Source organism: Myotis brandtii, unplaced genomic scaffold (genome assembly GCF_000412655.1).
Source record: "Myotis brandtii unplaced genomic scaffold, ASM41265v1 scaffold137, whole genome shotgun sequence".
Taxonomy (NCBI): Eukaryota; Metazoa; Chordata; class Mammalia; order Chiroptera; family Vespertilionidae; genus Myotis; species Myotis brandtii.
Genome location: NW_005354874.1, coordinates 2,039,615 through 2,054,301, shown reverse-complemented (window position 1 = coordinate 2,054,301; position 14,687 = coordinate 2,039,615). Strand labels below are relative to the sequence as shown.

Below are 14,687 nucleotides of genomic sequence, written 5' to 3'. Positions count from 1 at the left end.
GGTGCAGCCACTATAGAAAACAGTATGGAGATTGCTCAAAATATTAAAAATGGAAGTACCCTTTGACCCAGTGACCCCACTTTTAGGAATACACTCTAATAATCCCAAAACACCAATCAGAAAGAATAGATACACCCTTATGTTCATATCAGCATTATTTACAATAGCCAAGATCTGGAACCAGCCGAAGTTCCCATCAGTAGATGAATGGATAATAAAGCTGTGGTACATCTACACAATAGAATACTATGTGGCTATAGAGAAGGAACTCTTACCCATTGTCACAGCATGCAGATTATAAGCTAAGCAAAACAAGCCAGTTAGAGAAAGATAAATACCATATGATCTCACTAGTATGTGGAATCTAATGAACAAAATAAACTGATGAACAAAATAGAACCAGAGGCATGGATACATAGAACAGTCTGACAGAGGTCAGAGGGGAGAAGTGAAAGGGTATTGAATAAAAGAAGGTGAAGAGAGTAGTCAAAGAATATATATACATAGCCCATAGACACAGCCCAACAGAATGGTGAAGGCCAGGGGAGGGGTGGCAGGGGCTGGAGAGAAGTGGGTAAAGTTGGGGGGAAATGGGAGATATCTGTAATAGTGTCAACAATAAAAACAAATAAATTTTAAATTAAATTTAAAAAACTACATTGCAGGATTATTTTTATATCTATGTTCTGCAAAATGAGAGACTTTCTGGGAATCTCACATGTGTAAAGAGACCTTATGAGGCTTTTTCCTGGCTGCTTTTTTCCCAAATGTAGGTTTGAAACTGTCATTCCTAAAACTGGTTTTGATTTTCCCAAAAGAAGAATTGTTAATAGTAATATTAGTAATAATAGTAGGAGTACTTTCATAGTATGATAGTTTATTTATTCCTAGTGCTGCTATCTATGAGAGGAAAATGTATTACATTTATATAATTCCAATAAAAAACTACATAAAAGAACCCTAATTTCTCATCCTCAGCTATAGGAAAACAACATTTACATTTTTTTACTTTATTATTTCTTCACTTACAGAAGCCTTAAGATGGATTATTCACTATGAAATGCTATAAAATGATTTGTCGTAGTATATCTTATACATTCATTAAAATATTACTACTTGACCTATGATTCACCACAATGTAAATGTACCTGTCCTTGGCATGTGGGAGTAAGTACAGGAATAATTAAATAAACAAATCATCCTTCTTCACTATCCACTTTAAAATTCTTTTTATGGCAAATTGAATTAATCTTTAGCCAAAGCCAGCCCATTAGAATTGGAAAGTTAACCACTTTTTCATTACTCAGCCTATAATTCACAAGTAAATAAAAATTATATCTCCTTCAAAATATTTTTCTGTGATTGTGGTACAGGTGAAATTGTCTCCAAAAATATAATTCAAAGAACAAAATTTTTTGATCAACAGGATTAATGCAAAATAACACAAGGACCTAGTCACAGTAAACATATCATCCTATATGCAACTACATACAAAAACCTGTCTGTATGAATCTTTATAGCAGCTCTATTAGTTATTGCAAAACACTGAAGAGAACCCAAATGTCCTCCAATTGGTGAATGGCTGAAAAGACTTTGGTATACCCATGCCATGAACTACTACTCAGAATAAAAAGGAATGAACTATTGATACATGTCACATTCCGAACCTCAAAGGTTTTATGCTTAGTAAAAATTCAATCTCATAAGTTTACATGGTATCTGATTCCATTTATATAACATTCTCAAAATGACAAAACTACAGAGATAAAGAACAGGAGGAGGGTAGAGAGGTGGATGACACTACAAAGGGGTAGCATGAGAGAGAATGAGAATCTAGACCTGGAACAAAACTACACCCACACACACATGAATGCAAGTTAACAATGGTAAAATAGGTAATAACGTCTATAGTCTAGTTAATAGTAATATATCAATGTCAATTTTCTGGTTTCGATATTGTATTATAGCTATACTAGAGGCCTGGTGCATGAATTCATGCATGGGTGGGGTCCAGCCGGCCTGCCCCAATTGAGGCCGATGGGGCCAGGCCAGCCAGGGGGAGGGGACGCAGAAGGTTGGCCGGTAGGCCCTGCCCAGATGGGGTGGGAGGGGCTGGCCGGGGGAAGGGCCGGTCAAGGGGAGGGGCTGCAGGCAGTTGGACGGACGGCCCCGCCCCTTGGTCAAACTCCCAGTCGAGGGGACAATTTTCATATTAGCCTTTTATTGTGTATCACCTTTGGGGGAGGCTTATACAGGTGAAGGTGAAGGATAGAAAGGATTCTTTGTACTATTTTTGTAATTTTCTATAATTATTTCAACATAAAAGTTTAAACAAACAAATAATGGCTGTTGGTACAAGAACCTGTATTTGAACTTGTGCTACTGCCCTGTGTACCCTACTGCCTACAAAATGTTTCATTAAAATATATCAAATATGCATTATTTCCTACAGAGAAGAATATAATATATAAAAGGCTCATCTGGATCAATTTTAAAGAAATCTAAGGAAATTCAAAACATTTTATTAGGAAAAAATTAAGACACTGAATCATTTCATTCATGGCAACTGAGCCCAGGCGTTCCAATGTACTAATACAGACATGGAAAGAGAACATTGGGAGTCTGATGAAAAGTGATGACTGCGCTGCTTTGGCACCTTGACTGCAGGCACTGCCTCTCTTTCCTTCTCACTAGAGGCAGCCCGAAGGTCTCCTGCCATGTTATCTTGTTCACCAGGAAGGTTAACAGCTGTTCCTCTCCCTACACACTAGGTAGACAAACTGCACAGCAGAAAGCTATAAATAGTCATTACACTGTACATTTGGCATCTCTTTTCCATCTACCCTGATGAGGTTTCCTTGTGAGATACAGAACATGGCCAAATTATAATCATCACAGCCAGAGAGATGAGCTAAAACGTGCCAAATGGTTTTTTGGGACAGAGTGAAAGTTGCTTCCTGGCTTCATATTGATTCATTAAAACCTTGTACACATGTCATGGCAACTACAAAAAATTACACATGCTGTATAGGCAATGACAAAGAATCGAAATAGCGATGAAATGTTTTCATGTTAGTGATGTTTTCCTGTTTCATGCCATTTTATTTTATTTCAATAAAAAATACCAGTAAAAAGTATTTGTTATTATTTATAAATCAAATAAATCATTTTTTTAAAAATAAGAGCCAATCTGGTTCATTGTATCAAGTCCCCAGTGCTGAATGTGCTATTGGTCAGAGGTGCTACACATTCAATTGCTTGTAGCTCATTTCAACAAATATATAATATCAAGTGTTTATTAAGAACATAAGGGCAGGATATTGCTGTAGGAGGTAACATAAAAAATTGAAAGACGCCAGTCTGTAGCCTCAAGAGGGAGATAAACAGGTATATATTTAACAAAACCCAAGAATTACTGCTATTATTAAGTGTGCTAACGTGGCAATTCAATATTATGCAATAATAAGAGACAACTCATGAAAGTGGTCTTCAGGTATTTAAGAAGAAAATACATGTCATCAGTTATGCTCCACAGGAAAAAAATTAGAATCAATGGCTAAAAATTACAAGAATATATAGAAAGTTGGTTGCACACACACACACACACACAAACACACACACACTTTTAAAGATCTTGAGACTATCATACTAAGCGAAATAAGTCAGACAGAAAATGGTTATGGACAGAGACTTAATTTGGGGTGGTAAACATACAATAGAGTGTACAGATGATGTAGAATTGTGCAACTGAAACTGTATAATTTTGTTAACTAGTGTCACCCCCAATAAATTCAATAAAAAGGAAAACAAAGAAATAAGTCAGACAGAAAAAGTCAAGAACCATATGATTTTACTCTTATGTGGGATATGAAACTGAAAGCAACAAATGAACAAACAAGAAAAACAAACAAAAATGGTTAGACACAGACAACAGCATGGTGGTTACAAGAGGGAAGGGGATGAATATTAAAGGGTAAAGGGAATCAAATATATGGTAACAGAAAAAGATTTTGGGTGGTAAACACAATATGCAGATGATGTACCATAGAAATGTATACTTGATGCCTATATAATATTTTTTTAATCCTCACTCAAGGATATGTTTATTAATTTTTAGAGAGAGAGGAAAGGAGAGAGAGAGAGAGAGAGAGAGAGAGAGAGAGAGAGAGAGAAACATCAATTGGTTGCCTCTAATACACAGCCCCATGGGGATCAAACGCATGACCTAAGTGTGTGCCCTGACCAGGAATCACACCCACAACCTTTTGGTGTAAAGAATGATGCCCCAACCAACTGAGCCATCCAGCTGAGAGGAAACCTATATAATCTTACTAACCAATGTCACCACAATAAGTTTTTGAAAAATAAAAATAAACAGATAAATATTTTTAAATTAAAGCCCACATTTATAGAATTAATTAGCATAATAAATCACTGACAACTTAATAACTACAGTGATATCTGATTAAACCTCTGTACTGAAGAAGCGTTTATGAGACCTTGAAGGGCCTGTCTCCTCCAGAGGCCCCCCAGATCAGAGAAAGGCATCTTGGTACCCAGACAACAAATGAACAGTCTATAGAGACTAGATAGAAGGGAGACATGTAGCCTGCAAGGTAATCTGAAGATGGAATTCTATCCAAAAGAAGTGACTCATAAATCACCAAGAAGATCCTCTCTCTTTAGAGAGGCAGCAGATGAGAAAGGAAGTACAGAGGTATCAGAAGAAGAGAAAGCGAAAACCTGAGCTCTAATCATGGCAAAGCAGATACAGTACAAAGTGACTGACAGCCAATTCTGAGGGAAGAACAAGCTGGCTAGGCTTCCAGACTTCCTGCTAAGCTGCCAGAACCATGCTTATGATGAACAATGTTAGAGTTCTTCATGACACCCTTTTATTTACCTATCAAGGCATGTTCCTACTATCCTGTGTGAATCATCATCAGAGAGAACCTTAAGACAAACTTGAACTTTACCTCAATCCTGTACCCCTGGAAAACAGGAACATTCAAGAAATTGACCTCCCCCCCACCTCTTCCTCATGTAACTTAGATAAAACTCATGGACAACCCCTTATAACCTATAACAAAACCAAGGCATAGCCAGTGATGGCGAACCTATGACACGCGTGTCAGAGGTGACACGTGAACTCATTTTTTTGGTTGATTTTTCTTTGTTAAATGGCATTTAAATATATAAAATAAATATCAAAAATATAAGTCTTTGTTTTACTATGGTTGCAAATATCAAAAAATTTCTATATGTGACACGGCACCAGAGTTAAGGTTTTTCAAAATGCTGACACGCTGAGCTCAAAAGGTTCACCATCACTGGCATAGACCCTACAAATTTCCATTCTTTAATGATTAGCTGAACTATTTGTCCCCATCAACCATTCTGTTTGGTCAATGCCTGGACTTGATCAAATTTTAGTCAAGTTTAGTCCTTCTTCCAAGCCTCTGAGTTTTGACCCATTCTTGAAAATGGATGGTTAACAGACCCTCCTTGATGACCCCTCTCAAGAATCAGTTGACCTCAGGGAAAAATATTCCCTGATCCACTGTCTGATCATGCCACTCATTCACCCCCTTGCTCCACACCCAATTCTTTTTAGCCTATTCATTCTTCTTTGAAAAAAAAAGCCCTATTTTGCTTGATCTTTGAGGTGTTTATAGATCTCATAGTTGAAGTGGTTCTTCCTATTGCAATACTCACCCTTCTCTTTTTGCAATAGTCCTCTTCTCTTATTGAAATCATCTTTTTAAATACAGCCAACATTTAATTTTAAGAAATCACAACTATTACATATTTCTTGATATATAGCCACATAGTAAAATACATAGGAGATCCAGACCACCATATACTAGTATAACACTGTTATTTTTCAGTGTTCAAACAAGAAAATGACTTAGATAATTGATTATTAAAATAGTTAAAATAAATAATTCATAGCTAATATGAAAAGTTGAAACCAAATAACTGAGGTTTGGAAATCACAGAAAAAACTTCTTTACATTTTATTTTTGTATAGTATAATTCAATCATCTCTTTATAACCTATTCTTTTTTTAAAAAAAAAAGCTTAGAAAACTTGTTTTTATGTTGGCCAATTGTTACCTCAAGCATAAAACCAGCAGTAATACAGCTGCTAAATTTCTTTCCAAAGAATTTTCTGTAAAATCTGTCACCTTTCCATTGCTCCAGTATCCTCTTCTCTACTATTTAGAGTCAGCACATTAACTGTGGCACATACACAAAAATAAATCCTCAAGCAGAAAAATACATATGACATTTCTATACCAGGAATGATATCTTTTTCTATAATACTAATATTCCAGTTTATAAAAATATATTTTAAATAAGAAATACTTGTATAACAAATACATCAAAGAAAAATCAACTACTCACCCGCATTGACTATAGCATCTACCTCTAGCAATGTGATGTCACCTCTATAGAGAGAAACTTTTTCACTCAAATTTTTCTTCACCTGTGATGTTTCCTGAGTATTTTCTTCTGTAATAAAAAAGAAATATATATTAATAGTAATATTCTTAATCAATTTAATAAATATAATTTTGATACAAAAGCCAATATGAGTCACACTCTAATATATTAGACAAGTGGAAATAAATGTGTAAGTTATCAGGGCTGTGCCTTTTTTCCCACATATTGTGTATTCCTAAATACAAATGCAGTATCATGTATATAATAAGCACTCAATACATGTAGGCATGTTATATTGGTCAACCAAAAAATAAATGTTTATTATTGTTATTAAAATGTCAATTTTGAAATAAAATTATGTAGCACCAGTTTCACAAGGAGATAAGAAAAATATGCACAAATACCAAGACAAAACAAATTTTCACAGTAAATGAGCTTATTTCTACTTTGTTCAGTTACCTAAAAGACATTATTGAAAATAATATTTACTCAGAAAAAAAACATTTAGATTCAGCTCTTTGCTACTTCTAACAAGCTATCCCTTAGAATGAAATGGATTAAGAATATTTGAATGTGTAAAACTACTCATTTCTTAAATTATATGAACAAATTATTTGATTCTAGAAGGCACTGCTAGATTTAAAAGAGAAATAGCTCTGTCCTACACACAACAGCCAGCAAGGTAGTATAATTAAAAGTAAAAAATTACATTCTAAAACCTGACATTTTAAAATGTTTTAGAGAAATAATATAGCCTGCATTTTCTTTTAAACAAATAGTAATGTTAAGACATTAAACAAAGCTATATGAAATTAAAATACAATAAAATGTTATGCTTTTTAAGATATCTCTCGAAAAACTGATTTATGGACTCCAATTTTTTAAAATATTCATGATTTGTTCAAATCTTTCAATGGGGATGATAATGCTATTAATTCACTATGATTCTCTCAGATGAGCATACAATTTTAGGTATCTGAGTGATTAGAGGTGACAGGTTATGTCACTTGAATTGTCTTTGAGCCCCAATAACGAAAGAAAAAATTGTTTTCAATCAAGTATCAATATATTTATTATTGTTGTTGTTGTTACTATTCCCTATCAGTGAAAGAGATTGGACTTTTTGTGCTCTTACCAAGCTGCCAGTGACTGGCCCAAAGACAAAGACTTTGAGCCAGAAGACCTTGAATTCCACATCCAATTAATTTCGATTCTTACTACTTTTACCAAATTAGAAAGACCTGTTTCCAATTAAAGATTGTTGAATGACAACAAATACTTGGTGGCTTTGACATAAATTTCTGGATATTTGGACTATTTGAATCTAGACATTTAAAGACCTTTCAGTGAAGACAGGTTCAGAATTCCATCAGGCATTAAATTGAAAAGCATATCACAAATGAAAGTGAAAGGTTAATTGTTTAAACTTGGGTGAAAGAGTTAAGGATTCCTAATCCATCCTCCAGTTGCATTTTTTTAAGAGAGAGAGAGAGGAAGGGGAGGGAGGAAGAGACAGAGACAGAGAGAGAAATAGAAACATTGATTTGTTATTCTACTTTTTTATGCATTCATGGGGGAATTTTGTATGTGTCATTGGTGGGGAGCTCTCTGTGTCTCCAACTGCTGCTGCTGGAAGTGGGCTTCTTGGATGTCATGAGAAAAAGAATTTTCTGAGATTCATACAGGAGAAGAAAGTATTGTAAAAAGCTTTATTTCTTTGCAATCAAACCCCTTAGTTTCCAAGGTCCTATTTCACTCTGTCCCACCAAAGAAAAAGTCTCATTTTGCTTTCAGCAGAGCTAGGATTAAAGCCGTTGTCCAGAGTTTCCATTCCATGTCTTCACAGCCTAATCCAGCATCAGGCTAGCTTAGTTTGTGTTCCTAGCTATAGTCCATCAGTCCATTGCATGTGGGATCCACAGGACCAGGTGGCTTTTGAGGGAACATGGGCAGGAGCAAAGCCAGATGAACAGAGAGCCAAGAGCCAAGAGAGAGAGCTCCTTTGTCTGCGGGATTATATATTCCCAAATTTTGGGAGGCTTGCAATGGCCCCACCCCCTCTGGCCAATGATTTCTGTCCCAGGTTAGACTAAGAGGCACCTTCCATACATCACCCCAACTTTACTGAGCAAGTGTCCAACTTTCCCCTTCCCCAGTGATCTCCAGGGAATGGACTGGTGCTTCCCTAGGGAGTGTGAAATTGTAGCTTCCTGGTGAAGCTGCCCAGATGGCCATGTTTATAAAGTCTGGCCTCCCTTTTGTTCCTTTCCAATTATTAATAACTAGCTAATTACAATGGTATCACGCTGACTGGGGATCGAACCCGAGACCTAGGCCTATCAGGATGACATTCTAACCAACTGAGCTGCCTGGCCAGGGTTCCTAGTTGCATTTAGTTCTGAAAAGTATTTCTTCACTTTTTTCATGAAGCATATATATGTAATATTGCATGTAGAGTAATGTGACTTTTAATGTGACAATAAGCCATGTATTTCTTTCTGCAAAATTTAAATAATGGTATTGGAAAGTATCGAAGTTTAAACCATTTGTACCACAGTCCAGTTTTCTTAAAAGAAATCTTAATTTCTCATCTGCAAACTTAAAAAAATGGAATATTTTGAGCCTAAATAAAGGTTCAAGCAGTTGAATATATTGAATAAATATACTGCTCTGGCAGGTCAGTCAAGTAAGTTATTCAAACTGATCTTATTAGAATTATCAGCAACATAAATATTTTTGACTCTCTCATGAGCATCTTTTTTCCTCCTAGCCAGACTTATACTTGCTGCTCAATTCCTCACATGGTCTATTAAAAAGGCAGAAATGTATTCAAAAACTACAATTAATAATATTAATAATTATCAGCATTTCCTGATCAACAATGAACCAAAACCAAATGGCACAGTTTTGACCACCAAGTATTTTCTGTAACTACAACAATGTAATTACCACTAGAGGCCACTTATTTTATTTGAACAGCAATGCACTTCTTTTTCACACAACTGTGTTCCATTAGCACTGATCCAATCTATATCCTGAGTTTTCATTAATACATAAGACAGAACACTGTCAAGTATCACTCCCTCATGGGCATTCTATATGTGCACAAAGCACCAATTCATATTTTGTATATTACTGGATTTATCTAACTGCAAGTTGAAATATCTGTCGGTGAGCACTTATGATAGTAATTGTTCTTCCAGATTGTTTACTATTGATTATATTTTTTAAAAAACCAGAGAGAGATAGAGAGTAAAATAGTAAAAACAACTTTTATTCAGAAATGGCTGCAATAGGAGAAAAGAGACCTCAGTATAGAACAGGGCTCAATAGCAAACACAGAAAGAACAAATGGGGTTTTATAGCCAAGGAACAAAGTGGGAATCAATGGAAGGAAAATCACTAAGAGGAAACACTGGGGATGGAGGGGAATTGTGGTTAAACAGACTTAGGACGCTTCCTACAGGCAGGCCAGGGTGATCAGATATAACCTGGGGAATAGGGGCAGAGGTGTGGAATTTTAATTAGATATTGAGGGTGATTAGATATAAAGGGTAGGGAATTCTCTCTAAACTGATTAGGCAGGATTCTTGCTAAAACTGCTATGCAAATCTGGCAAGGATGGGGCCAAGTTGAGAAAAGAGCTTAGTGAAACCTCACTAAAGTTTAGTTAGAGAGTCTTTGTCAGTCTCTCCTCTCATTCAAGGAAAAAAGAAACATTCTCCTTTCCTTTGATCAATGTAAGTCCATTTTTCATTAGGTTGTCTTTCGTTCATTAAGGACCAACTGAACCAACAATTGAGACTTGGCAGTAGATGATATTGGCTAGGGTGATGTGAGCAGTCATGCATTTAGTGAGGATAATGTCTATGAAAATAAAAAGAAAAATAAAGATTAATGGATGGAGCTGCCTCTATAAACCCAGTTTATGAGTCCAGAGGGCAGACAGTTGAGAAGATTTCTTCATGTTTGGCTAGAACCATATTTTGCAGTTTGAATGTTCTTGGTGACGGCATCAGGTGTTCCAGTGAATTTTCTGAAGGGCCCACACAACATCACGCATGAGGATCGACCACACATGATGTGTTATGATGACTTCTTTGAGGTTTATATCAGGTCCTCCAGCTTCCGCTTGCAGGGTTTCAGGAAAGGGGCAGTTTTATTTCTCGGTGACTCCAAAGCAGAAGGAGGGAAGAAAAATTCAAAACATTTCAACAGTTGCAGCCAAATATTGGAGGAAACTAGACTTGACAAAATGTTCAAGACAATAAATAGGGCTTGAATTTGATAAGCCACAGAGGTACGCATTAGTTTTCCACTGAAACATAAAAAGTGTCTCTAGAGTCACCTCCCCATTTTTATTCTTGTTTACAAAATAAGTTGTCTCATTAAGTCTGGCCTGATTATTTACATAAGTGCAACAAGAATGGTAATTGACCACTTAGCTCCTTTGAGTTTGCTTTCCTGGAACTTTTAATAAAGAATCTCAGGTTAGACTTTTTAAAACTTCTCAAGACTAGGAAACCAAACTTCTCAAGACTAGGAAGCCAAGCCAAGAACTAGAGTCTGCAATACCTATAATTTGGGTGAATTCCTCTATCCTCACATTTCCAAAAATATCCTAAAGTTCCTAGGCTTGCCAGAAAGTAACCTGCCTTACTTAGCCACAAGGCTGGGAACCCTGTAAACCAAGTACACGGCTGTTATTTCCAAAAGGGCTGTGTAAGCATTAGCTCTATAAAGTCAACCTTAGTTCCTCAAAACTCTCTGATAATATCTGATTCTGTACACCATTCTGAAGTATGACTTTCCAGTTAAAGCCTTGGTTACACAATTCTTTTTATGTTTGAATTTCTTTAAATTTTTATTGTTGGAAGTTTTACATATGTCCCCTTTTTCCTCCCATTGACCCCTTATAGTCCACCCCTGCCTCCCATCCCAGGCCTCCACCACTCTATTGTCTGTGTCAGTGGGTTATGCATATATACATACAAGTTCTTTAGTTGATCTCTTCCCATCCATCCACCCACCCCTCCCTTCCCTCTGAGATTTGACAGTCTGATCCATGCTTCTATGTCTTTGGATCTATTTTGTTCTACAGTTTATTTTGTTCATTAGATTCCACATCTGAGTGAGATCATGTGATACTTATCTTTCTTTGACGGGCTTATTTTGCTTAGCATAGTACTCTCCAGGTCCTTCCATGCTGTCTCAAAGGGTAACAGATCCTTCTGCATAGTATTTCATGATGTAAATGTGTCACAGATTTTTTGTCCACTCATCTACTAATGGATACTTGGGCTGCTTCCAAATATTAGCTACTGTAAATAGTGCTGCTATGAGCATAAGGGTGCATATATTCTTTCTGACTGGTGTTTGGGATTCTTAGAATAAATTCCTAGAAGTGGAATCTCTGGGTAAAATGGCAGTTCCATTTTTAATTTTTGAGGAAATTCCATACTGTTTTCCATAGTGGTTGCACCAGTCTGCATCCCATCAATAGTGTACTATGGTTCTCTTTTCTCCACATCCTTGCCAGCACTTGTCATTTGTTGATTTGTTGATGGTAGCCATTCTGACAGGTGTGAAGTGATTCCTCATTGTTATTTTGATTTGCATCTCTCTGATGATAAGTTACTTTGAGCATTTTTTCATGTGTCTCTTGGCGATCTGTATGTCCTCTTTGGAGAAGTGTCTATTTAGGTCCTTTAACTCACTTTTTAAATTGGATTGTTTGTCTTCTTTTGTTAATTTGTATGAATTCTTTATATATTTTGGAAAGTAACTCCTTATGAGATGTATCATTAGCAAATATGTTCTCCCATACAGTGGGATCCCTTTTCATTTTGTTGATGATTTCTTTTGCTGTGTAGAAGCTTTCTATAGTTTGATGTAGTCCCATTTGTTTATTTTTTCCTTTGTTTTCCTTGCCCTAGGAAAACATATTGCTATGAGAGATGTCTGAGATTTTGCTGCCTATGTTTTTTTCTGGGATTTTTATGGTGTCATAACTTACATTTAAGTCTTTTATCCATTTTGAGTTTATTTCTTGTGTATGGTGTAAGCTGGTGGTCTAGTTTCATTTTTTTTGCATGTACCTGTCCAATTTTCCCAACACCATTTATTGAAGAGACTGTCATTACTCCATTGCATGCTCTTGTTTCCTTTGTCAAATATTAATTGATTGTATAGCTTGGGTCAATTTTTTGTTTTTCTGTTCTGTTCCATTGATCTATGTGCCTGTTCTTACACCAATACCATTCATCACAAATCTGGTATTGTGATTTCTCCAACTTTGTACTTCTTTCTCAAAATTGCTGCAGCTATTAGTGGTCTTTTTTGGTTCAATATAAATTTTTAGAATATTTGTTCTAGATCTGTGGAATATGCCAATGTTATTTTAATATGAATTGCATTGAATCCAGTGATTGCTTTGGGTAGTTTGGACATTTAATGATGTCAATTCCTCCCATCTATGAACATGGTATATTCTTCCATTTGTTTGTATCTTCCTCCATTTCTTTTTTTAATGTCCTGTAGTTTTCTGAGTACAAGTCTTTTACCTCCTTGGTTAAGTTTATGATGGTGGCTGGAGGCTTGTCATATATGGCCCTTATTATGTTGAGGTACAACCCCTCTATTCCCACTTTGCTAAAAGTTTTTATCAAAAATGGATGCTGAATTTTGTCAAATGCCTTTTCTTCATTTATTGATATAGATCATATGATTTTTATCCTATACTTAGAATCTTATTTAAAAATCTTTCTCTACTATGCTTCCACTGACTGTCATCCAGAGTTCTGCCTCAGGAGTTCAACTAAACAATGAATCCCCAATCAGTCAAGAGTGATGAGGAAGACTTCTAAGATCAGATATAGAAGATGATCAGATAGCCAGCATAAAAAATTCTCCCTAAATTTACTTAACAGAATTCTTACTAAAACTGGGCTATACAGGTCTCACAATGGAAGGGCTTAGAGAAATCTGACTAAAGTGTTATGTGTTTTTTTAATATGTGACATTCAAAAGTGGTATTTAAAAAATAATTATTCTGTTCTACTTCATACTCTGAGCATAACAAATTATTAATTTTGCATTGATTTTATAATTATTTTTAATAGTTTGGCACGTCAGAAAAATTGTGAAAGATATGGAGGGAAAAAGATTAGTGGGCATCCTGTCTATCTTACCCATCAGCATAATCTCTACCTTTCATTGTCTATGAGCTATTTTACATTTCCATAAATCGTAGAAAACAAATAATAATGAAAACAATTCTTGTCCACGTACATGCAAATAAATTATGTTCCCCTTAATGGAACTGATATGGTCCTGTGGGCAATTTACATTTATTTGTAAATTTCATTTCAGAGTTCCTTACTGCCTGTAAATGTGTGGTTCTTTAAATTCTCCTTTGAATCAGAGTTAAATAAAATTGTTATGTGTTCATTTTATATTTGTATGAGTCATAATCTCATCTTTATAAAAGCATTCCCTCTAATAGACATTTTTTTAGTTTGGGTTTATATATTTAACTAATACTTGTATAGCACAAACTATGTGCTAGGTGCTGTTCTAATGCTTACAAATATTAGCTTCTATAATCCTCATAACAAATCTATGTGGTACATATTACTAGTATTCCCTCTATGTAAATAAGGAAGCTGAGGCATACAGAAATCAAGTGGTCTGACCAAGTATACACAGCAGTTAAGTACAGGCCTGGGATTTGAACCCAGGCAGCCCATGCTCTTAACAACAAACTATGCAGGCTCTCATTTACCTATTTTTATTTCAAAGAGTCCAATTCTAAATGAGGTATCCATTGTTTAAGTCCTATCTGTCCTTTAGTTGCATAATGCAATTTCACACCCATAAAAGAATCATTATTTGGTTTGCCTTAGAAAAAAATGTAATTGGTTTATCAGAATGGTTATCAAGCTTTGAAAATATTGCAAAGGCCTCAGCAGTTTTCTGCTACTAGTTGACAAAGTTTCCTAACATAACACACACCAGGGATTAGAAGACTATATAATAAAATCAAATCTGCAGATATTAATCATGTATGTTATATGTGCATTTTCTCTTTTTCATGCAAAATCATGAGTCCCAATCCATCCTCTATTTACACTGGGACTCTATTATTTACATCTATTTTGAGTTCTGGCATTTAAGTTACTATTGCTACTATTTCACTTCTTTTTAAGCATAGATAAGCAACTTCAGAAATACTGATCTATT

The 14,687-nt window shown here is 35.5% G+C and overlaps 1 protein-coding gene across 3 annotated transcripts in view; it reads right to left on the bottom strand.

Annotated features, from left to right (window-relative positions):
* Positions 1–14,687, bottom strand: part of MACROD2 (MACRO domain containing 2) — a 1,947,520-nt gene that overhangs the window by 1,876,365 nt on the left and 56,468 nt on the right. For all 3 annotated transcript variants that reach the window (XM_014535040.1, XM_014535041.1, XM_014535042.1), the window contains exon 3: positions 6,408–6,515. In XM_014535040.1, coding sequence (XP_014390526.1) covers positions 6,408–6,515 — 108 coding nt within the window. The remainder of the gene's footprint in view (positions 1–6,407; positions 6,516–14,687) is intronic.